This window comes from Herpailurus yagouaroundi, unplaced genomic scaffold (assembly GCF_014898765.1).
Source record: "Herpailurus yagouaroundi ecotype Mexico unplaced genomic scaffold, PumYag 29, whole genome shotgun sequence".
NCBI lineage: Eukaryota > Metazoa > Chordata > Mammalia > Carnivora > Felidae > Herpailurus > Herpailurus yagouaroundi.
The window spans coordinates 58,088,337-58,113,253 of record NW_024412377.1 but is presented as its reverse complement, the minus strand read 5'-3'; the positions used below and the strand labels follow the sequence as shown (position 1 = coordinate 58,113,253).

Here is a 24,917-nt window from a genome sequence, read left to right as displayed (position 1 = left end):
TATATATATATATATATATATATATATATTTACACACATACACTTCTCTTTGATCATTGAAATTGGTTAATTGAACATTTCCAAAAATAAATATTCCCACAGATAGAGGTCACTGGCTGCCTGAAATCGCATCTGTTCCTTCTGGGTACTAGAATCCCAGGCTCCTCTGGGACATCTTTGTCATTTTATCAAAGTGATTACCAGCAGAGTAGGGTCCCCTCAGCTTGTAGTGCTGATGTTTGCTCTCTGCATTCCTGTTTTCTCCATCCAGTTTTGTGGCTTTTGCTTTGGAAATCTGGCACTCAATATCCAATGTTAATTACATTTGCTAGGCTAAGGAAAATCCTATTGGACTAATTTTTCAAAATCATATAATGAAAGAACTTCAGTGACAAACCATGTAGGTTTTTGATTGTTTTTTTACGGATAGATCTATTAAGCACTTAATATTCAGGGGGAAAACAGTCTCAGAGCAATGAAATTCTATTACTTTAGAGGTTGCATGCTTTTAATTTCTTAATATTTCATTACATGTTGGCAACTGGTGCATATTTTTATAATGCGTTTGATCATTACTCTTCTCAGAGTATTCTATTTCAGTTCTTCCTCTGACATCATATTTGCATGTTAAAGGGTTTTAGCATTCAGGGATGAAATGTTCTGAATAGTAATGTGCAGTTAACTTGATTTTTTAAAAACGGAAAACAGCAAACAGACATTATATATAGGGACTAAAGAGAACAATCTCATAATTTTAAAATCCAACTCAAGTTTTAATAGCTTTCTATAGAACATCATAAAAGGTAATGATTCAATATTATTCATTAATTAGCAAATTATGCAAAATGCTATCAGCGGAGTTTGAGGAGAAGGCTCTTTTTCGTTGGCTTTTATAAGTCTACTGCATTTCTTTTTTTTCCTGTAAAAAATGATCTTTTCTTTGCTCTCCAGCAACATCTACTGGAAAAGTCAGAAAAATGCTATTTATATGAATCAGATAGTTTGAATAAGGACAGTTTTGGTTACCATCTGCTTAAAAAGTTCATGCTGAACTACCATCCAGTTTACAACTGAATTGTTTCTGCCCACTTTACCTCTACTGAAAAGGCAGAAGGGCAGTGGTTCACGGGCACAGACAGCCAAGCTACAACTTCAAATTTATCATCTCCTCACCTTGAAGAAGTCATTTTCATAAACAAAATTAAAACACATAGATGATGCAGACAACATATTTCTCCGGGCCCATCTTCTCAACACTTGCCACTTATTCAGGAAACAATCATCATCATCAGTGACAGTGTAACACTGAATAGTTGGGTAAAGCGGGAGTCAGAGAAAAGATTTTATGAGAGAAAGCTATGTCGAGACATGGACTGAATTTGAGAGGAACTACTTCAAGATTCTGCAAAGTTTCTTAAGTTGGAAAAAGAAAAGTACAGGTGATGTGATTTTAAAAACTCACTATGCTATCACCAGCATGACTCCATCAAACATGCTACAGCAGTTTCTTTTTCCCCTCGCCACATCTTTCTCTGCTCTTTTCACCATGATGGAAAAATGAAGTTTCCCCACACCTGTATGAGGGGTCTTCCTTCAGAACTTCTGTTGACTATCTCTCCATGATGAAGTCTGATGAGACCCATCGTCTGTTTGGTCTCCACTCCCCAAAATTCAGCAGCTCCTGATGTGTACTCGTAAAATTGGATTCACGTGCTGCACCCACAAAATGCCATTAGATGGTCTGGCAAACACAAGACACGCCAAAGTAAGGTGCTGAGGAGCAAGACCAGTTTGGAAACTCAGGAAGAAAAAAAATCTTATCACAAAATACATACATACAATATCCTCTCATTCATGTTGCTGGCTTCAACAATGCCACAGTATAGCAGCTCCTTCTAGGACCAAACCTTGTGTAGGCATTAAAGTCACCTTTCTATATCTCATTCCGGAGAGGCATTTAACAGAATTTCAGACTTTTAATATTCAGATTTTCCCAACCCCAAAAAATTATCTAAAAAATTAACTCAAATATTTTAGGTAACATCCTAGGTTAAATACCTGGATATAATTTGGATTTCTATTATCCTTAAATAAAAATTCTGGCTAATTAGTTTTTTTCCTCTTGCTTTTTTTTTTGTTTGTTTGTTTGTTTGCATTCTCAAATCTCAGTTCATAAATGCCAACAATAAATTTTAGTAGCAAAGGCAATGAACACAAAATCAACGAAGATTGAGGTTAAAAATAAATTATCAAAACCTTAAAACAACAGCAGCAGTAATAAAAATCAGGTACCGGGAGACTACAGTATATTGCATTTTGTGTTTGTTCAATGTTAAAATAGATGTGAACCTTTTAAGCTTCATCCCAAAGCTCTTTAAAGGAGAAATGCCATCAAACATAATCCACAACTCTCATTCACAGCACACAAAAGGGACAGCTTCCTAAAAGCCACCTACAGCGAAAGTCCACATGTATTCTATATTTAGGGTCCTAATGCAAAGTTCCAACTTGCACCTGATAATTAGCCCCCTTCATTATTGAGCTGCTTAAAATCCAGGAAGGCTTACCAAACAGCACCTCCAGAGTTAACTCCCACTTCAAACTGTCATAATTCAGTTATCCTAATTATTTACTGGATCCTTTTCTAAAACATGCCCTAACCTGATGTTTTAACTTCATATTTCATTTGGGACAACACTTAATCTCCATTTATGAAACATCAACCTGACACAGGTTAAGGAGATATAGCCTGACAAGATCCAAACGAAACACACCCCAGCAACTAGACTTAAATAAACTCTACCCTTGCTTAAACCTCCAGTGAAAAATTATTATAACACATCAGAAGTTCAGTTAGAAGAAAAATTTCAAATGCCAGCTCCCTCTCAGGGTTTAAGTCCCGGAGTTCAAAAACAGGATCAATTGGATTATTATTTTTCCCCGTTAGCTGTTTAGAATTTAACATAATGCAAAGTGCTATTCTGATCAAAATCATCTTTGTCGTCTCTCTCCTTAAATAAAACGGAGGAGAAATCATTCAGTATAAATGCGTTTACTATACAAATCTATTTTCAATTGAATTTGCTGCATGCTCTAATTCATCAAAATTAATACAGGTACTTTCTATGTTAAACAAAAGGAAGCCGACTGAAAAATCAGCTTCTGCTGCAGATGCCTTTCTCAATTACAAAAGGTGAAAACAGAGATTTAACTAAGCCACTCGGTCAAACCCTCCGATGGGCGCTCTTACCTGTCTCAGCTGAAGGCTTCCTTCCCTTGTTAGCAGCGTGCAACATCTCTAGCTCGCCCCAATCCTCACCACCGGTCTCCAATTACACCGCTAAATCCACCCCCCTGCCTTTTTTTTTTCTCCCTTTCTTTCTTTCTTTTCTTTCTTTTCTTTTCTTTTTTTTTTTCCTTTTCCCTAGCAAGAAAATGCTTATTGAAAGTGATTAGTTTTTGTTGTCCCTTTTAAGTCCCTCCTGCGGGAAGGAACAGGGGAGCAATGTGACGCCACCTTTTAATCTTTTGTAAGAGTGAAAAGGCAGAAAAGGAACGCTCGATCAAACTGAGCTGCACACATGACTATAACTCGCAGGAGAGGCTGCCGCTGCCTGGCGGAAGCACCGCTAGGCTTGAGTGTAAGAACAGAGAAGAGGAGAGAGTCAATGGAATGTGACAACGTATGTGCATCAAAGGCAGGAGGAGAGAGAGAACAATGAACGAGGGAAAAGCCAGTGAGGAGAGAGGGAGAGAGGGAGAGAGGGAAAGAAGGCAGAGAGAGGGAGAGAAGGAGAAAGACACACACAGAGAAAGAGACAGACAGAGAGAGGGAGCGAACACGGAGAAAAGACAGAGCGGGTTTCAGGCAAAGGATTCTGAGAATAAAGCCACAGTGCAGTGTCTGGCGGCTTCTGTTTTTATCTCAGCGAGCATGATACCCTGCCTCTCTCATTTAGAAACACATTCGTGTATCCTCCAGGTTTGAAAACTGAGATAATCGCAATGTGTCTCTGGTTTTGTCTGATTGGTATTTAACTGTGCGGTGTACCTGTGATTTTTAGGATGCATTTATGTGCAATTTATTTCACATATTTATTTATGTAGTCAAAAATGAAAGCTGCTAATTTCTATGGCAATTTGCAACGTAGTTTTACTGGCAGATGGAACTCTACTTATCATAACTGCTGACAAACTGCCATGGGTAAACAAAAGAAGAAACAAATGCTTCGTCTTGATAATTGTCTTTAAAAGAAAAAGCCCACACCAAAAATATTAGCACTTGCAAAAGCTATGTTGCCTGGTTAAAGTTTGAAAGGTGGTTTCTCTCTATTAGTTTTATTAATAAAGGCAAAATAGAAGGGAAGGCGAGATGTTTGAAGGAAAGGTGTTGGAAAAGAGGCTATTAGGAAAGTGAAAGCCTAAATTCTTTCTGGTTTCCCTCCAAATGTGACAACAGGCTTGCCTTCTTGAGTCCTGGAACAGAGTTTTCGAGTCACTATTTCCATAGACTTTTACTGCATCCTTCTGCCTTCCCGTACCATTTTAAAGTAGGTTCCATTTTAAAAATAAAGTCGAAAAGAAATGATTTCCTACATCAAATTGTTTCAAATGGTGTTTCACCAGCTTTGTTCCATTTCTACTCGTCATCTGCCACATGGGGGCTAGGATTACACAGTTAAATTCCCTAACTGACCTCTTTTATAAGGATGTAAATTACGGATCCCAAGGTCAAGTGTTTGGTGTAAGTTATTGGTGAAAATAACTGCTTGCTTTCCATAGTAACCTGAGCTAGTGTGGTAGTAAGCCAGCAGGAAGAGGAAACACCCAAGCTTTTGACTGACCAGATTTTTGAAATTAAGCAATTCTAATAATGGAAAATAAATCCCATGTGTCCTACTTATAACAGTTATTATTTTGGAAAAACTAAAAATAAAAACTCACTCAGTCATTTCACTTCAACTGTTGTGTATCCCACCAGCATACCCAAGGACTCTAGGCTACTCATATTTTGAAGATCCTGTGTAAGCCACCAGATACAGAGAGAGAGCTGGTCCAGGAAAAAGGCCTTTCTCCACCCCGGCCACGGTGTTGTATCAAAAGAGGGACTGCTTGATCTTATTAAACTCGAAGTGTTATAGTTTTTGTGGTTTGCCAATCGGAGGGTATGTTTTTAGCTTGGGCCCAAATACAGAAGTAACAATCCCCCCCCCTCCCTCCCTGCAATGCGATCAAGATGAAGCCCTACTTATCATTAAGGCAGAGCAGAGAATGGAGAACACACAGGGGCTGAACAGAAGGCAGCTGGCCAGAGAACAGAGAATGCTCAGATGTAGCAGGGAAAGAAAGCTTGCAGGGCCAGCGAGTCACTAGGGAAGTGGTGCCCTGGTAAATCCAAAATTCTCTGCAGACATTGCACAGTGTATTGGAAGCAGCCTCCTTTAAAGGACATTATTGATACAGGTTCTATAGTTAAAATTAACTTTATACAAGGGAGTAAGCAGACTAAGAATTTTCTGCCAATAAAAATAAAGACTCTGTTACAAGAATACAACTATTTCAGTGCAATAAAAGCAGGGAGGGGCCCCCGGCTTATCGAATAGGATCAGAAAGACGTAGTCAAGGAAAGATAAAAACAAATCAAGGTGACGAAAAGATTTTTTTTTAAAGCTATAAATGGCTTTCAGTGTTGTTTATTTTTACCATTTCCTTGGTGAGGAGGTAGGTACCCTGAGTAGAATCACTTGCAGTTGGATATAGGTAATGTATTCTTAAGATATCTTGAGTTAAGGGGGCTATACTGGGTGCCAAAGGTGGCCCAAATCATGTTATTATTTCTTAATAGAATATGACTTTTTATGAGACATCCCCCCATGGGACAGCTTTATGCTCATGTGTTTATACTGTGAGTATATAGTGGTTAAGTGCTCAGTTTTTGGAACCAGGTTGCCTGGGATTGAATCCCAGTTCCACCACCTGCTTGCTGTGTGACCTTGACCAAGTTATTTTGCCTTTCTGTGGCTGTTTTATCTTAAAATGGGTGTAATGATGATACTGCTTCATGGGGCTGTCACTGGGAATAAATAATACATGTGCTGTTGTGAGTTCTGTTCCTATCACATAGCGAGTGCTTCATAAATGTTACCTCCTATTAGGAAATCCTCCTAAGATATATTTTTAAGTTTCTTTATTCTGAGAGAGAGAGAGAGAGAGAGAGAGAGAGAGAGAGAGAGAGAGAATGCCTGAGCAGGGGAGGGGCAGAGACAGAAGGAGGAAGAGAGAATCCCAAGAAGGTTCCACACTGCCAGCGCAGAACCAAAAGCGGGGCTCAAACCCACAAACTGTGAATTCATGACTGAACCAAAACCAAGAATTGGGCGCTTAAATCACTGAGCCACCCAGGCGCTCTGAGATTTTTTTAATAGCTAAGATAGATGATATTGTAGCACCTCAAAATAGCCAACTCTCGAAGACTTCTTCCCACTCTGACCTTCCTTATAAGTTCTAGTTAATCAAACTGCTTCTGGGTCTTTCCACTTGGATAATACACTTAAAACTCAACAAATTCTATAACCAAAGTCATGATCCCACTTCTCAAAGCAAGCTGTAGTTCTCCCAGTTTACTCACCTGTGTCAAGTGTATTATACATTTGTATACATTTTTACACATACAAATGTATACATTTTAGAGTCACCCAGAGCTCCTTTCTTTCCATTCTTTCTCATCATTCAATTATCAATAACTATCAAATAGCACCACACCCAACTCCTGTGTCTTAGAGTTATTATTTCATTTCCAGACTTCTAGTACATTTTCAATCTGGGTACTTTGGTCTGGACTATGGTAATAACCTTATAATGTAGCACTTCCCCATGCTTTTCTCTCCTGCAATACATGAAGGGTGGTGAAACACAGTACGCCCTTCCCTGCAGACACTTCTAAGGTCCTGCCAAAGACCAAACTAAATTGTTACACCAGTGCCTTTCCCCTTCGCAAGAAAGCACTTGGAATCTAAGCGAAAGAAGGCGACATTATTCTAGGGATGACCTTGAATCTGCTCTAATGGATAAAACAGCTAATCTTTGGCTAACCAATTCTTTACTATTAGTAGTTTATTAGTTGTGATGCTTCTCAGAACTGTCATGACACAGCTATTGAAAACAACCATTTTAAGAGGTTTTTCTTTTATTCTCCCGATTCATCCTTCACAAGCCAGAATAACCTTCTTAAAATGCCACTCTGAATGACATCCATTCCCAATAGTTATTGATTGGCCAATTGAAAGTCTGTTTTATTTCATTATCTTAGGAATCAGCTTAAAAACCATCAAAGGTTAAAAAAAATGATAGTGAAAGCCATTATCATCTGAAGAAACAAAGAGTGTGCAGGAAAAAAATTGTAGGAAAAACAATTAAGGAGGTGTGTCGGGCTGATAATAAAATGATCACATTACTTGTTGGCGATTGTAGTATTAATTACTGGCCTCTTAAAATATGTAACTGATATCTTTTCTCATTTTAAATACATATTATTTACAAGAAAAGGATGGCCAAAGTTTCACAATTCTTTAGAGGACAAAGTAGAGATTTTTTTCCCCTCATATTCAATTACCTCTGCGGTTTGACACCAACCTATCCGTGTAAACATTCATTGTATCACCTCTTCACAGAAGCATTAGGCTCCCTCAGCCTGACCATACACATCCTTTCCAGAGCCTCAGGCACATTCCTTGTTCTCTTTAGAATATTCTCTTCTCTTTGATCAGAACACATTTAACTCTTTATCCATCTCTTTATCCAGAACAAGGACAAGTTCCACGTCCAACACAAAGACTTTCTTGGCCTTCTGAAATTTACAGTGATGAAATTGTTTTAATCATAGTAGCTACTTAAATACTCCAGGAAAGGTTGCATGTACAAGTGGGAGCTTGGCTTTGAGTTGCTCCTAGACTGAACTCCTGACCCTGAGATTTGCTTCCTGATTGTGGGACATCTATCAAATCCCTCCCCTTGTTCAATTTCACTCTTCTCATCTGAAAAATATTGTGATGACTTAACTAACTAATAAATGTAAATCCATTACCATAATAACTAGTATACAGCCAGCATCTATACAATAAAGAATATTTAATAATAAGTGCTTATTAAATGACAAAGATGTATCCATTGCCTATAATTTCTAAACCTCATGACAACCCACCAAATGGCTGCTACTAGAACCAATTTACAGAAGAAGAAATTGAGGTTCCACAAAATTAACTACCCAATGTCATGCAAGGAACAAATGGCAAAGCCAACATTTAAACCTTTGTCTTTCAACCTTTTAGGTATTTTCATCCACATGATCATTGACTATTTAGCCTATACTGTATTTGGTTTATTATCTGGGTTTTCAAGTTTTGTGCCCTATTTTTTCCAATTAGATTATAGACTATGTGAAGGCAATACTCATGTTTAAAACCATCTCTGCATCTTTAGTATCTCCCATAAATGTTAAACAAAGTAGCTTGCCTAGTCAGTAAATGTTTGTTGACTGCTTGATCATCTGTGCTCATGGGGATTCAAGTTTTTAACCATATTTAAATTCAGCTACACTGTTGTTTGAGGAAATGGCTTCATCATCCTTTCTATGAAAAAATTCATAATTATACCAAATAATAGAAAAGATAAACATTACATATGAATGAAGCATGCAGATAAACATTACACATGGATGAGGCATGCAGATAGAAATGAATGACGTCCTCCACAAAAAAAGCTGTAAGAAAGTGATACTCATCAATTTGATTTGGTTCCTCATACTTGGCATTTATATTCTGCTTGAGGATAGGCCCCTCAGGCCACCCATTCCATGCATGGAAAAGTGTAGGTTATTAGCTGAAAGTCATCTATTTAAGGTTACACAGAAAAGCAGAAATAACCACTCAAATACTCAAGGTGTTCAGTCACCCTTAATTCTTTCTTTTTAAATAAATGCAACAATTATGTTCTCATTTGTTTTCCTCCTAGCTAAGCCTACACAATGCTAAGGCAACTTGGAATAGCATAAAATATTCAGCCAACCAATATCACGTTTTTTGATGTACATAGTGATAAGCAATGTTACTGAATATTTAACATGTTGAATGTGTTTATTAATAGAGATATATACATACATAAAAGATATGTATGCATGTACATATGTATGCATATACATGCACACTTATTTTTTTGATCTCTGCCTGTCTGTACACAAGTGAAAAGAAAGAACTAAGAAATGTCCTGTGTGCCACATATAGGATAATCAATGGGATAAAATGCTTATTGTCTTGTATCAGTCTTTTGATATTCACATAAACTTCATATAGTCAGATATGTTGTTGTTCATTATCATATTCCTTGAACCAAGAGCAGTGCCTAGCATACAGTGGGTGCTTAGTAGATATTTATTTGATAAGGAATGAGTGAAGTCACCGCCTGATTTTGCCTAATTCATTTCCAGCAATTTTTTTTATTCTCACCCAACTGGTTTATATATATCCAAATATATTTTGTATTTTGCTATCTCCATCTGTTATTTCCCATGCAATTTGTTTTGTTAAATGTATGCTACCCTTTGTTCAATATAAAAATTCCTCATCTTCAAAGAATCCTTTCTAAATTATATTAGCTCATAGTAAATGCTCTTTTCTTGATTTTCAAAAGAACCCATTGCCTGGGACATTTTATTACATACAATTTTCCAAATTAATCTCGCCCTCCCTTTGGATATCTCCTACTGTTGGTGAACTGTTATTCTTCTAATATCTATAGGTCACTCTTATTTCATCACATAGACTTTAAGTTTCCTGAAGGTTATAGGAACTGTCTTTACTTTTTTAAAAAATATAATATATATTGGTATTTCTTTGAGTACTGTCTTGTGCATTGAGTGCATGCATGCGTGTGTATGTGCATGTGTGTGTGGTGTTTGTATTGAAAGTATTCATAAGTATAAAATTCTATCATTCAGAAATTATGTGAAAGAGCTTATAACACAGTCTCTGGCCTTCAGAAAACTGTTGTTAGATCACTGCTAGAGTAGTGACAAAAATGCATAATTTTTTTTTTTACCTTTTCCACCCCTTAATGGTATGAAAGGCTATTCATTATTTACTTGAGCACATGTTTAAAGTCAACCAGTGTTCAAATTAGTGTCAAAATTAACTCCTTCCAACAAAATGAGATTCTCACAATAGAAAGAATTAGCAACTGTCTTTTGGAAGGATACCATTTTTCCTCAATAACTTATACATTAGTTTGAAGTCAGCTTATGTTCACCCATCAACAACTAATCCTTAGAGAGGTTTCTTAACTCCATAGGGTCTCACCGATGGGGTCATTCCAAGCTAAATTATACACTCATCTCTTATGGGAGATTTGTCCTTCCTTGGGGAGTTATGATGGGAAAGAACACTGTGGAAGACCCTTAACTCTCATAAGCCTTAATTCTTGAACAAAAGGAGCTTTCTTAAGGAAGATTTTTCACCCTCATAGTGTTTCTATCTGCATTCACTGGGGATTCAATCTTTGAATAGTCCATAAATTGCTGTTTTTCAGAAAGAAAAAAAAAGACATAACCCCTAACATTTCAAAAGTCCTTAATGTATCCTTCTTGTAAAGAAGAGATAATTCAGGTTCATTTTCATATCTGTTTTCAAAATTGCAGTGAGTATATAATATGATAAAAGGTTTGTGATATAGTTTTCTGAAATTAGTTTATTGAATATTATAATTATATCATATCTTATTTAGCCAATTAAAACAAATTATTTTGCTAATAAAATTGCTTACATTAATTACCATGTTCTGGCATTTTGGATTTTGTCTGCTGAACAGAAGTCATCTTGTCTGTTTTCCATTTCTCTTTTGTGTAGTGATTTGAACACTCCCCCCCCCCCCCGCGTGGGTGAAAACCAAAGTAGCAGCCACATAATCATAAAATAAAAATGGAAAGAAAATCAAAAGGGAACCTCAAACCTCTGCTTCCCATGGTAGACTGAATAGAGTTGGCCTCAATGAAACTCTAAGTAAGAATTCACGTTCCTTTCCATTGAGTTGAACACAGGCTTTGGTGGACTATTTGGTTCTTGTTCCTGATGTTTTTCAATACGGAACATTTGAAAGCATCCAACCAGAAGTTGCACGATGATCACAGCCTTGAACGTATTCATCAGAAAAACACTTTCACTCTTGCAGGCTTTCTTTTCGTAGTAGCCAGTGTACTGCACTGTTTGCCGGTTTTTCCAATACTCTTACCCATGACAATCACAAAAGCAATTCACAACCTTACTTATCAGATAGTTCTGTTTTACAATAATCTGGTTGCTATTTGTAAAATCCAGGATAAAACAGTGCAATTTCTGATGCTGAATATCTGAAAAGCTCTGGAAGCTGCTAGGAAGAGATATGCACTAAAATATGTAATTCGATGGACTTACAACACACATTCTGGAGGGTGCACCCTTAAGTGTGTCTCAGAGTGTGTGACACCTAATGTGCCACTTTCAAGATTTGCAAGCAAACTCTGCATGTAAACTGTCCCCTTCCACTCAAAGTCTTTCTTAGCTCCAAATTTAACTCTTTTCATTAAAAAAAGGTAGAACTCTCCCCAAAAGAATGATCAATCCAGAAGACAATTGCCATTGAATAACAGTTTCCAGAATGAAATGAAAGTAGGGATCTTCATTAAATGGTTTACTTTATGTACTGGTTCCTAAATCTCTAGATTCACCCTGAAAACAACAACATATTTCTGACGAGAATTTAACTAACACAAAAAAGTGTTGATTTTAACAGCTGACAAATCCCCTCTAATAAGGGGCTTAAAAAAATTCAACACAAACAAACAAACCACTTTCCAGTGATTAGGCTATGCAGATGTCAAAGAACACTGTGTCATATACTCCATGGAAGAACACAGATGACAGTTAAATCTTTTAAGGTGGAGTTTTCATGACTATGTGTTGGTGTGAGAAAGAAATGGGAACAGCGTGCACCACTGAGAGGCAGTGTAATGCAATAGAAAGAGTTATGTATTTCAATCCCAGATCTGTCACCATCTCAGTATGTGACCTTAGCCAAATCATTTAACCACTGTCTGCCTCTACTTCTCCATCCATTAAATGGGACTAATACCTCCCAGTTTCCAATAATAAGATTACTAAAAATCATTAGCATACTGATAAAGACAGAGTATTCTGCATACTTTCCTTATGCATTCAAGTTCTACTAAAGCTAAATCTACTCCAAGGGAACAAGGAATTGCATTCTGGAAGCTGAATGCTTTTCTTGAGGCTGCTGGAGCAACAACTAATAGACTGAGGCAATAAACCACTCAATAATCCTGCATTGGCTGAAAGAATTAATGCAGTTCACCTCTGCTGCTGTGAGTGCAGTACCATGAATTCAGAGGATGCTCAATAAATATTAGCTGATGATGATATTGACAGGGTGCCGTGTACAGTTACAGCACTAAGTGAATTACTAAATTTAAAATTGTTCAGAAAACTCATTGAATAATTATTAGCAATAAAAAAATCCTATCCCTGCCCTCATTTACTTCATTGTGATGTCATCTCATGCATAATAAGAACATCACCAATCCCTGGAACCTTAATAGCCTTATCCTAGTGATTTAGGAGAATAAAAATAAGGTTATCCTTCAAACTATATTCGGAATCTTAAAACTTCCAATGTTATCACTCTGGTGCTATCCATTATCATTTCTTTTCTGGATTATTGTAGAGCTTCCTAATTGCTCTCTGTGATTTCCGCTTTTGGCCTCTGGGGCTGATCACTACACTAAGAACTCTAATGTGTCCTACCTTTGTGTGTCCATATCCTTATGCAGTCCTCTCCCACAATGACTTTGGTATTGCCCTTATGACTGGCTTTGGCCAATGGGACATGAGCAAACACCATACAAATAAAGGCATGAGAAGCACTTGTGAATTGGGACCTGCCTTGTTGGAACGGTGCCACCCCCATAAAAGAAAGCCTTGTCTGGCCTCCAGGAGGAGAAAAGACTACAAGAGAGAGAGAGAGAGAGGCCCAATCATTTCCTCATGTCCAGCCCCCACCTGAACTAGCAGCTGGATTTAACTATGTAAGTAAACTCAGGCAAGCCCAGCATAAGAACTGCCCAGAAAACATGCTGAAGTTTGAGAAATAATACACTTGTTTCAAGCCACCAAGGTTTGGTCTAATTTGTTATCTAGTAATAAATAACTGATACGGCCATTTACTGATTATTCTCAGTTCTGCAATCAGGGTGATTCTTTTTATAACATAAACCAGATAGACAATTTCATTCCTCTGCTCAAAACCCTCCAAGAGCTCCTTCTCTTCCCCAGGATTAAAGCCAAAGTCTTTCCAATGTTCTAAATATCTGACATGCTTTGTCTTCCCCACAGTTTACAAGATCTCAAATCGTACTTAATTCTCCCTCATTTTCTTCCCATCAGCTACGGCATGCCTCTGCCTAGAATGTTCTTCCTTGTGAACATGGATTACTCTCTTGCCTATCCTGACTATTTTCTACATCATTTCTTTTTTCAAGGATGCTTAATCTGATCACCTATTTACACCACATTACTCTGTCATCCCAAGATCTCCATTCCCCTTTCTGTTCTTTCTTGAATTCACTTAATGCTAATAAATCACTATAGAGTTTGCTTATTTTGGTTATCACCTGATTCTTTCATCTGAATATAAGCTCCAAGAGGGCAGGGAGTTGTCTCTTTGATTCATGGTGGATTCCCAGCACGTAGAAGCATTCCTGGTACACAGAATTGATTAATTAATTGTTTGCTAAATTACAAAATAAATCCTTCTGGGTTAAGGTGCCCAGAGCTACAGATTGATTTCTATGTTTAATGATAATACTGAGAGTGAGTAGAGTCTGTAAGTGAACGCAGTTGATGCAATTTACAAAGATTTATGGAACATCACTTGATAGAGCACAGGAGTAGCCTGTGGTCAAAGGAAAGAGAAGGTCAAGAAGGTTCTTTGGGAAGTATTTTACCTGGGAGTCTCTTCAGCAGTTACTGAGAACGGCAATGAAAAGCAAAGAGAGGTGACTCTGCATAAGAGTAGCCACCCTGGAAAGGCTAAGGAGGAGCAGAAGGAAAGTAAAGGAGACTCTCCAAAGGGGCTTGAATGGAAAAAGCAGGTGGTGCAAGGAGAAAGATGCATCCAAAGGGTAAACCTGGTCTTTTTTTAGAAGACAAAGTTTGTGTTGTGCTTGTACCTTTCTCAGGAAAAGCCTAAAAATAAAGAGAAATGCATCTGAGGCTTTGTCTTTTCATGTGGATACCAAGGTAGAGATTATACAATGAAGAACACTGTTACAGGACTGGGGCAGGTGTCCAGCGACATGATGCACTGGTCTTTATGCTCTATAAATGCATATATGACAAGGTTTGCCACCATTTTCTTAAAAAGCTAGCACCTGCTTTGACTGATCACAAAGTTGGCCAAGCACCAGTCATAGGCTTCCCTTTGAATACCTCACTTTGTGAAAAGTCCATCTCACAAAGGCACAGCCTGGGCTGGCAGTGTGGCCTCCAGCTTGCAGCACAGGTGTGAGGCCAATAATTTACCTTAGTTAGCGCAGAACAGACATGACCTGGGATGACTTCACTTCACCTCACTGACTCAATCTTTGTGCAAATCTCATCCGAAACCATCCATTTTCCTCCTTGCCCACACCTCATTTTCCCTGTTGCTCTGCAATTATTTATTATCTGGCTCAGTAATTGTATTGTTTATAGCAGCCATACAAACTCTATTGTTAGGGGAAAAAAATGCCTCTTTGCCCAACTAGATTCTCTTGTGCGGGGAATAAAGGATGCTGGTCTCTTAGAGCTCTGAATATACAGCTCTCTATGTTCAATTTTCCTAAAAATGAAAATTGCCAAAAAGCAAAGTGTGCAGGAGATATATGGTTGGATGCTACTGCAGCTTCATGTTCCTGCTGATGGATGGTGCCCCCCAAATATCTGGGAGCATGCGTTAGCTTACTGCCACAGCTCCTGTTTTCAGAGAAGCTGGCAAAATCCAACCCTTTGAATAGCCAGTCCCCATCCCCCACCCACCCTCTCTTTAACTGCTTCAGTTAGTCATTCCTGGCCTTTTCCAAAACCAAAACACCAACAGGCACAACAATTATGCCAGCCCAGCAGAGGAGGAGGCTGATGATAGTGGTGGGTTTCCGTATCGTTTTGTGTGTGTGTGTGTGTGGTTCTCATGTATATATTCCAGCATTTGATCCCACTTTAACATAAAATATTTACTTCATGATTTGTGGTGGGGGAAATGTCATTTAAAAAAATCCCTTTAGCTTAATTACAAAAGATGTAAATGTGGTCTCACTTGTGGAAAAGAGTTACTCTTAACAATGAGGTGTAAATTGGTGTCTGCTTAATCTGTTCACAGTAGGAATAAAGCCTAACACTCGCCTCCTCGTCCTTATTTTTGAAGTAGTACCTGGGAAATTAATATATTCTCTTGTAGCATCTCAGATTTCTTCAGGAAACAAGAGAGATGAATTTCAGGTTTGATCTTTCTACCAACTGTAGGGGCATTTCTTTTGTTCTGTTTCTAGAGCATCTAATTTGAACTGTGGGCCATAGCCACATTGCCTGACCTCAGTCACAGGCAGCAAGAGTCCAGCCTTCTTTGGCCTCTTTTCTCTCCCCAACAATTGTTGCCTCCTGCATATCCCAAAATGAAGTAAAATTAATAGGAGAAGCAGTGTTATTTATACAATGACCTTGTGCTCCTGGGGAAATTGCAGGCACTATTCTTTCACTTATGATGTTTTACATTTCAAAGAACTTAGCTCTCTTTGATATTAAAGAACGAAATGTGCGATGTAATTGTTATTGTTTTATGACCTTTAATAGGTTAATCAGACTGCATCAGCTTTTTCAGAATGTGGTTCTGTTCCAAAGGAAATGGCTGGGTTACTCATCAATTAATTTTGACAATGTAGATCAACATTAATAGTTGAAAGAATAAAGATATTGAGGTACCTAAATACTTAAGAATAATGGTTAATTTGATTACCTCACTCCCTCTGTGGGTAATAAAGGGTTTCTCAACATTGGCACTCTTGACATTTTGGGCCCAATCATGCTTTTGCTGTCAGGACTGCCTTGTGCACTGTAGGATATTTAGCTGTATCCCTGGCCTCTCCCTTCTAAAAGCCAATGGTACTGCCACCCCTCACCATTCATGAAAATCAAATGTCTCCAGATATTACCATATATTCCCTGGAGAGCAAAATCAATCCCAGTTGAGAACTGCAAGGTTAACTGAAAAAGTGGTGGTGATGGGGAGTCTTTCTGGGATTCTGAAATGTATAGAATTTACTGCCTTAAGTGATAATTAATATAATAGTAGCTAACAGGTACTGAGAACTCACTATGAACTAATTAGCACTATGCTAATTGCTTTATATGTTTGATCTCATTTGATCCTTAAAACAAACCTATGAGATAGTTATTATAATCTGCATTTTACAGTTAAGGGAACGGAGGCTTAGAGGAGTTAAATAATTTGCCCAAGACTCCCAAGCTGGAAAGTGGAACAGTCGAGTATGCATAAAGCCAGAGGTCCATGCATCAGCCTCTCTTCCCTTTCTGGGTTGCCTACTCTTCTTGTGGTTATAATCTGAGTATCTAAATTAAATTTAGGAGTTGATTAAGCACCACTATATTTAGGAAATTCACCTACAAACTAAAAAGGTCTAAAAAATAAGACAATGCTTGCCTCAAGTAAAGTATACAAAATAGAAAGTATAATACAGAAATAAATAAGAAAAACATGTGGTAAGAGCCACTGAAAAGAGATCAGAGGTCAGAGCATTCTGGATCAGTGTTTCTCAGACCTCAGTGTGCACAGGAATCATCTGGGGTCTTATTAAAATGCAGATTCGGATTCCGTAGGTATGGATGAGGGCTTGAGATTCTTATTTCTAACCAGCTTGTAGGCAACGATGCAGCTGGTCTGAGGACCGCACTTTGAGCAGGGAGTCTCTATTGCGCTAGGAAATGTAGCTTCGATGCATTTGAGAAGTGAGGCCCAATAGTTTGTATGTGACATGCCAAGAAATCATCACCACAGAGTGGAAGGGGTAGGAGGCGGCGGTGGGGATTGCCTTGGCCGTGACAGCCACACTTGTCTCTCCCACTTCATTTGGAACACCGATGGCATGCCTACTCATGTTGACTGCCCACATACACAGCTAAACATCTGCCATTTTAAAGGACAAATATTAATTTGAAGCACGAAAACACCTACCCATCGAGCATAACTTCTTTCTTCAAACAGATTACATTCTTATGATCGAATTTGTGCTTTCGGAAGAGAATGCTTCTCTTTCCAACATACTCTACTGTCAACTACATAAAAAATATTTTCATCTCCCCTGCAGACATTGTGACTTGAATGACTAACTGCAACTTGCCAATAACTTACACAAAAGGAAAATATGCATATATATATATATATATAGCCAAAAACAAAAAGATTTTTTAATTGATTGCAAGTCACAATTAAAATTATAGTTCTGAGGATTAGAAACTACACTGCCACTTATTTAGTTGTGTTCAGACACACAGAACTGAATCCTGTAATAAACATTCACAAAGTGGGGCGCCTGGGTGGCTCAGTCGGTTAAGTGTCCGACTTTGGCTCAGGTCATGATCTCATGGCTAGTGGGTTCTAGCCCCATGTTGGGCTCTGTGCTGACAGCTCAGAGACTGGAGTCTGCTTCAGATTCTGTGTCTCCTTTTCTCTTTGCCCCTCCCAGCTTGTGCTCTGTCTCTCTCTGTCTCTCTCAAAAATAGATAAACATTAAAAAAATCAAAAAAGAAAACATTCACAAAGAAATGGTTTAGGAACTGATCTCTATTTGTGGTTGTGACCTCTTCACCCAGACCCCAGTGACCACTGCAGATCACATACTGCATTATGACATCTGGATTTGACCATAAGTCATAAGGAAGGGGACAATTTTGAGTCACTTGACTCTGAACACAGCTAATTTTCCATTCACATTTCAGGGGGAAACAAGAGAAAAATGATTCACTGGGGTATAGAGAGGAGCCATATTAAAGCAAAGGCTGAGAGGCTAAGAACTGGAACCACCTAATTATTGCTATAACTCAGCTATAAAGTGGGAAAAGATTGTATTTGAAGTTAGAGGTCTCACAACCGTTCAGACTGCATCGTATTGCTGGAGTAAGACTGTGAACTTAGGTTCATTCATTTTTAAGCATGGATTTCCTGAGCACCTGCTATGTGTCAGACTCTGGGATCTGTAGAGGAACTTTCTGTCACCCTTGTCCTCAAGGGTCAGCCAGGATCAAGAATTTCCTATTCATGAGTCATTTTTGTCACACCTTTATGATTTTTTTGCCATATCTACTACTGCCTATACAGATATTTACTCAATATTTTCTCTTTAGATAATCTCACTTTTCACAGTTTTAACTTGGCCTCATCTTAAGCAATGATAGCTGTGAAATTATATATTTGAAGTGCTTCTCAAGGCTGACCAAACCAGTTGTTAAAAAACGAAAATATACTTCTGTGACTACTGGCAGACAGAGCCTGCCCCAGCTTGGGAGTGGCCACTACCACACCAGCCACCCAGGCTAGCTCCTGTATCCTACACCAATGATCCAGCAATGTGAGAGGGGTAGGGCTCGGTACAGGAGGGGGTTTCTAGTGCTCTGATACTATAATCTGGACACTGTCTGTTCTGACTGGCCTGAACCCATCCCTTAAGTTTCTTCCACAAAACACTCAAGGGTTCTGTTTTGGGGTTTTTTAGAAAGTCTGTACATAGTCATCCTAAAAATAAAATAAACCCTTCTGCTCCAAAAGGCTGAAGGTTGCATAGTGGTTGGATACATTGGACCTTCATATTTTCTCTTCTGTAAAAGGAGCATAATATTAATAATATTATAATAATAATATAATTATAATAATATAATATAATTATTGCTGTCCTCTTCATTGTATGATATTTAACAGCATCCCTGGCCTCTGTCCACTAGATGCCAGTAGCACCCCCCACCCCCCGCTCAGTCTTGGGAATCCAAAATGTCTCTAGACATTGGCTGATGTCCTTTGGAGTAAACAATCACCCTCAGAGGAATATGACTGGACTAAACAAATAAATCATGTAAACTTCTTGGTCTTGTATCTGGCACATATTATGACTTCAGTAGTATTCATAGCACTTATTAAGTGCTTTACTATATGCTTGGCAAACTTCTAAGCACTCTAAATCTATTATCTTGTTGGATCCACACATGACCTTGTGAGTGAGGTCTTATTATTATTTCCATTTTACAGATGAGGAAAACAAATGCCAGGGAGGTCAAACCAATTACCTAATATTCCACTATTAGTGAGCAACAGAGCAGTGTTTCTCATGCAAGTAATATGTTTCCAAAGTCCAGGCCTTTGGTTTTCCTACCTTTGGAGAGACATCTCTGTAAAAATAGGCATCATGGTAATCATCATAATAAGGATGATTATTAAAAAATTAGCACACAATAGGCTAAGATTTTCATATATGAAAAATTATATTCCAATTAAAGAGACTGACAAGTATACAAGGTACCTGATAGGAAATTCAAATACAGATCGTCCATAATTAAATGTTTATATGCCAGTGGTTTGTGTACACACACACGCTTTTCTCAGAATGATTAGAAAAATCTTAAATTTCCCCCAACTGATAGGGATTTAAAAATTGAAAACTTAACATGTCAAAAAAAGAAATGTGATCCTGCTAGAAATGGTATGATAAAGGGTTTAGGAAATCAGGGATTGTGTAGAGATGCAGGGCTGTGCCTGTACCGTGGAAAGGCATGGAGATAACCAGGCTGTGGTCAACATGGTGGCCTAAAATAGGGATTATGACCAAAATATGGGGGATGTATGCTGCACTCCCATTGGTTACTAAACCTAGACAACCAGTAGACATTGTAGGCACAAACACAGAGTAGGATCCATTCGTCAAGGCTGGTACAAGAGCACTTGGAAAGGTCCACTCACCGTGGTAGCTTGAGAACTACTACTCTTACCTGTCCTTCTGCTTGCCAGCAATGAAATGAAATATTTTGTTGCATGAATGCCCCCTGAAAATAATGTATAGGTATATATAGATACACATCTATTGTTGTGTTGAATTTTTATTCATACACAAAGATGAAAATCAACACAAATAAACACAGGATTTTATATGGAGTATGTATGCATGAAAGAAAAACTGAAATATAGACTAAGAATAACAACTCGGAAAGATACCAGCTTTTTCTTCCTCTAAAGTTTTTGAATCCAGGCTAACATTGAATTAATAACTTTGTCATTGTAGAACACAGAAAAATGGGAGCTTTTCTACATTTGACTGAAAATCTTTGCATTTCTACCAATCTGAAATAGAAACTTGCAATTAAATCAATTAAGCAATGAAAATCAAATATTCCATTAAAATCTAATTTTCCTCATATCTGATTGGTTGTAACTCAACTGAGTTGGAAACAGATGAGAGAAGCAAAATGACTCGAAGTCTGAGACATGGAGACAGGAGAAAGGGAAAATTTTAAATATGTTCATAGAAAATTGAATAAGGACATTATATTTTCCTTCTGCTTGTGTAAGTTTAGCCATTAGGGGTTCCCCAAACATAGGATTTCAGAACAAATTCTGCAGATTGAAATGCGAGTAGCAAGATTCCTTTCTTTTCCGTCCTCTTTTTGCAAACATGTCCTTGAAGTTTCTTTTTCCCTTTAAGGAATTTGAAAAGGCTAGTTCAGGCTCCTATTCAGAAGATGCTGTGTGTCTTTGTGCACTCCAGCAGGCCTGGAATTTAGTTGCTACAACCAAAAGACAGTCAGATTGGAATCCACCATGTTTGCTGATTCGGGAAGTTACTGATATCCAATAGGTCAAGGAAAGATTTATTCTCCTTAGTAGCAAAATGGAGGAGCTTTTTCTTGGAGATGTTGGAAAAGAATAAGCCAGCTGACTTAAACATTCTTTCCCCCCTATCCTTAGAGGTAATGACATAAGGTGGCTAGTTTCATCCCAGCAATCACCCTATGGACAGAAGGCTGAATCTCCAAATACGAAGCAGAAAATGACTCCATTTATTGTCCAAAAAGCAAATCAGTGAGGAGAAAACAGTAAGTTACAAGTAAGATGCCTTTCCAAAGTTTGACAGACATCAGAATGGCCATTTGAGTCTGAATTAAATGCAATATATTAAATGTGAATTTTAAAAAATATATAATATGTAAATACGCAAAAGAAAAGAGAAAGAGAACATCCAGGATCCATAGTGTTCTTCAAATTTTAAACACCAAGGTGCACTTTGGGTCAGTATTTCTGAGATGGTTTTTAAAAAAAATTCAATTGTGAGAATTACTTTTAATGCCTGAACTGTAGGAATCTTCCAGAGAGCTGTTTGTATATTTGATTGCCATAGCCAACTCCAAATTATGTGACTCTGAGAAAGTAGAGAAAACCACAGAACTTTTTCAAGTGTCACTTGAAATGTGTGTGTGTGTGTGTGTGTGCACGTGCATACATACGTCTATGTGCTGAGGGAGAAAGGGAAGAGGGAATTTTGTGTTTTTAATTCTTAAATTAAAAAATAATAATTTAGAAGGATTTTATTTGCTCTGCTACTCACACTCCCCCCTAAGCATCTGTCTTTTCTGAGTAGTTGGAACAGGTTGGAGGAGGAGGAGGAGGAGAAACAGAGAATGATAAAAGTTCCTTTGAAAATAACCGCTTTTGAGTTTCTTATCTCTGCTACCCTCTCAAACCCAATCCATTTCTTGGTAATACAGTGATTAGGAACACAGGCTTCCTTCGGAGCCAGGCTGCCTGGATCTGAATCCCAGCTGTTCTATTTACCAGTTTAGTGACCTTGGGCAAACTATTTTAGTGCTCTGTGCCTCAGTTTCCTGAAATGTAAAATGTAAATAACACTGTTAATATCCTAGGCTTGTTCTAAGAATTAAAAGCATTCTAAGTGCCTCTCATCCACAGCTGAGTATCCTCAGCCCTGAATGTACCTGCTAATGCTACATCTCCCATGGTAACAATGCTGTAACCCCCAATCTCTTTGGACATTGGATTCATTTGAATAATGACAACTGTATAGTGAGGTCATTGACTCCAAGCATCTGATAAGAACAACCATCAGAAAACTAATGGAAAATAATCATCACTCCTTTTAAAAACACATATGTTCAAGTTTTTCAAGGAGTTTGATTTGGTTAATGTCTTTTATGTTTGAAGTGTAACACATCCAGCTACTGACTAAAGAAATGGTAACCTTCCTTACTTCAATTTAGCCACTTTCAAGGCAGGTCCAGAGCAATGTCATCTGTTTGAGAGTCAAGATAAATAACAATTTATTTCCAAAAAGTCAGAGGGTAGTACCCACAGAAGTAAGTGAGGAAATGGATACTGCTCTGGTAGTAATTTTAAACAAAAAATCAAATTACGTCAGGGGAAAGCCCATCTGTTCCATTGAGTAATCCCCAGGAGCTCTTCTGAGGAGAAGTAAACCCTGTCTGAGGAACTCATGCCCCCCATGTACCACGCTGTTGCCATATCTAAAGAGGATCCTTCCATTCTGACAGAAGGATGCCCCATCTTGCCGTCCTCCTCCCCCTCTGAGGGAGACAGTTGGGCTCTGTCCAGCCTGCCCTGCCCACCTGGAATCTTCCAGGCCTTTCGGTCACAATACTGCTTTAGAAAGTCTGTGTGAAGGAGGGGGTTCTGGTATTTAACTCCATCCATCAATGTCAACTCCTCTTTCCCCTCTCCCCCAACAGCTTGGTACATTTACCTAAAAGCTGAATAGCCTAAATGGATGGATTTTGTGCTGGTCTCATTAGAAAGGGAAATTAGCCAGGCACTGTTCAGCTGTGCAGAAGGCATGCTGATCCTGAAAGCTTATTCCAATCCCCACCCCCAATCTTTTTTTCATCACATATGATGTCCATGATCCCTTTAACACTTCTTAAATGTTTCATTATCTACCACTCTAGTTCATAATGAACACCGAGCTCCTGGTTCCCATCTCCTTCTCTCATTGCCCCACACAAAACTGGCTACTGGATCTGGGCACTATGTGAGGGTCAGTGAGCTCAAAGTGCTTCCATGTTCTTCTACATCTGCTAATATATTCAGAGTTTGCTTTTGGAAATCAGGATTATTTACTGATATGGTAGCCGGTGTTTCAGTTCCTGCCTGCCCCCCAGCCCAGTTCACACCACTTTCCCCCGGCTCTGTGTTCCTGCCACAGCAGCCCAATTTCAGCTCTTGGGTGCCCTGAATTCCCTGACCTCTGGGCCAATGCTCATGCCGTTTTGTGTGTCTGAAATGTTCTTCCCTACTCTTCATATAGTTCACCCTCCATTCTTTAGTTTTCAGCTCATGACTCATTCCTAAGAGAAATGTCCAACCCAATCAAGTTTGGTCAGCTTCCTCAGATATGTGTTCTCTAAAATGTTTCTGGTTCTCAAAGCATTTTTCCTCAGTTTGTAATTATATTTTTAATTGTTGCTTATTTGAACAGTTTTGTTTCTCTACTAGACTGTAATTCTGTTCCATGAAGCAGGAACCATATCTCATTCATTCATTCATTCATTCATTCATTCTTGACTTACCATTGTACACCAACACCTATCATTGTGTTTGGCAACTAGTTGGTGTTTACTAAGTATTCACCAAACCAGTGAATATCATGACACCACAGGGGCTATGGTATTAGGATGTTTAAGAATATAATTCTCTTATTTCTCTATCAGTTTTTATCTTCTTAAAGACAGTAGGAGAAGGAATCTCAGTCCTGTACACAAAATATTTATGGAATACACAAGTCATCTTACATGCCTGAAGCAGTTAACTCTGCCAATGGGACTATGAGTTACAAGGCTATTATGCCAATGGGTTCTGTACAATGTTAACATGCCCCCCACCCTGTTATTTCATGGGGCATAAGAGTCCATCTTTGGTTCTTAATAATCTCAATGGCATTCAGCTTTAGCTAAATATGGTGGATTTCTAAGTAGTGCTTTTATATATATTTTTTGTTTTTAATTTTAGTTAACATACAGTATTATATTAGTTTATTAGTTTCAGGTATACAATATAGTGATTCAACACTTTCATACGTCACCCAGGGCTCATCATGACAAGTGTACTCCTTAATCCCTATCACCTATTTCACCCATCCCTCCCGCCCACCTCCTCTCTGGTGACTATCAATTTGTTCTTTATAATTTAGAGACAGGTTCTTGTCTAACCAGTGCTTTCTAATCAAAGACCAATATGACAGGCTCCAGGGAATCACAATAAAAATTATATGAAAGAATTATAATTCTTGAAAATAATGCTAAATGTGACAACTGAAATCTCCCGTTGAGCTAAAAAGAACTATTGTATTTTTTGGCTCTGTCTAATGTATACTTCAGTCTATATGTTTTTGAACTTTAGGACTTTATCAGGTTCTGATTAATGACACAGTTACCCCAAGCTATTTGGTACAAGTAGACCAAGGATTTTGTCACCTTGCCTAGCATGTTCATTTCTGATAGCTTTGCACTAACAATGGCCTAGAGATACTTTCTAGGGCATTTGAGAATTTTAATTAATAAGTAATAAACTAAAGTAATTTATTGCAGGTATCATATCATTCTTGTTCTCCCTAGAAAACCCCCCACATAGCAGTTCAGTGAATGAATAATCAGAGAGCAAGTGGCAAGGAGCTGAGGCTTTCTGTCCTTTGCTTGAGGGAGGTTTGCCCCATCTTCCTGTTCCCTTACCAATGGCCCAGAGGTCAAACCTTACTTGGG

General features: G+C 38.2%; 1 protein-coding gene across 15 annotated transcripts in view; it reads right to left on the bottom strand.

Moving 5' to 3' along the window:
- Positions 1-24,917, bottom strand: part of TENM2 (teneurin transmembrane protein 2) — a 1,969,530-nt gene that overhangs the window by 669,607 nt on the left and 1,275,006 nt on the right. For 2 of the 15 annotated variants that reach the window (XM_040444226.1, XM_040444274.1), the window contains exon 1: positions 3,251-3,716. The exons of 12 other annotated variants lie outside the window; for them this stretch is intronic. In XM_040444226.1, coding sequence (XP_040300160.1) covers positions 3,251-3,296 — 46 coding nt within the window. In that variant the 5' untranslated portion in view covers positions 3,297-3,716. Of the gene's footprint in view, positions 1-1,574; positions 1,742-3,250; positions 3,717-24,917 lie in introns of those variants that run through there. One more of the 15 variants, XM_040444251.1, reaches the window with a different exon arrangement.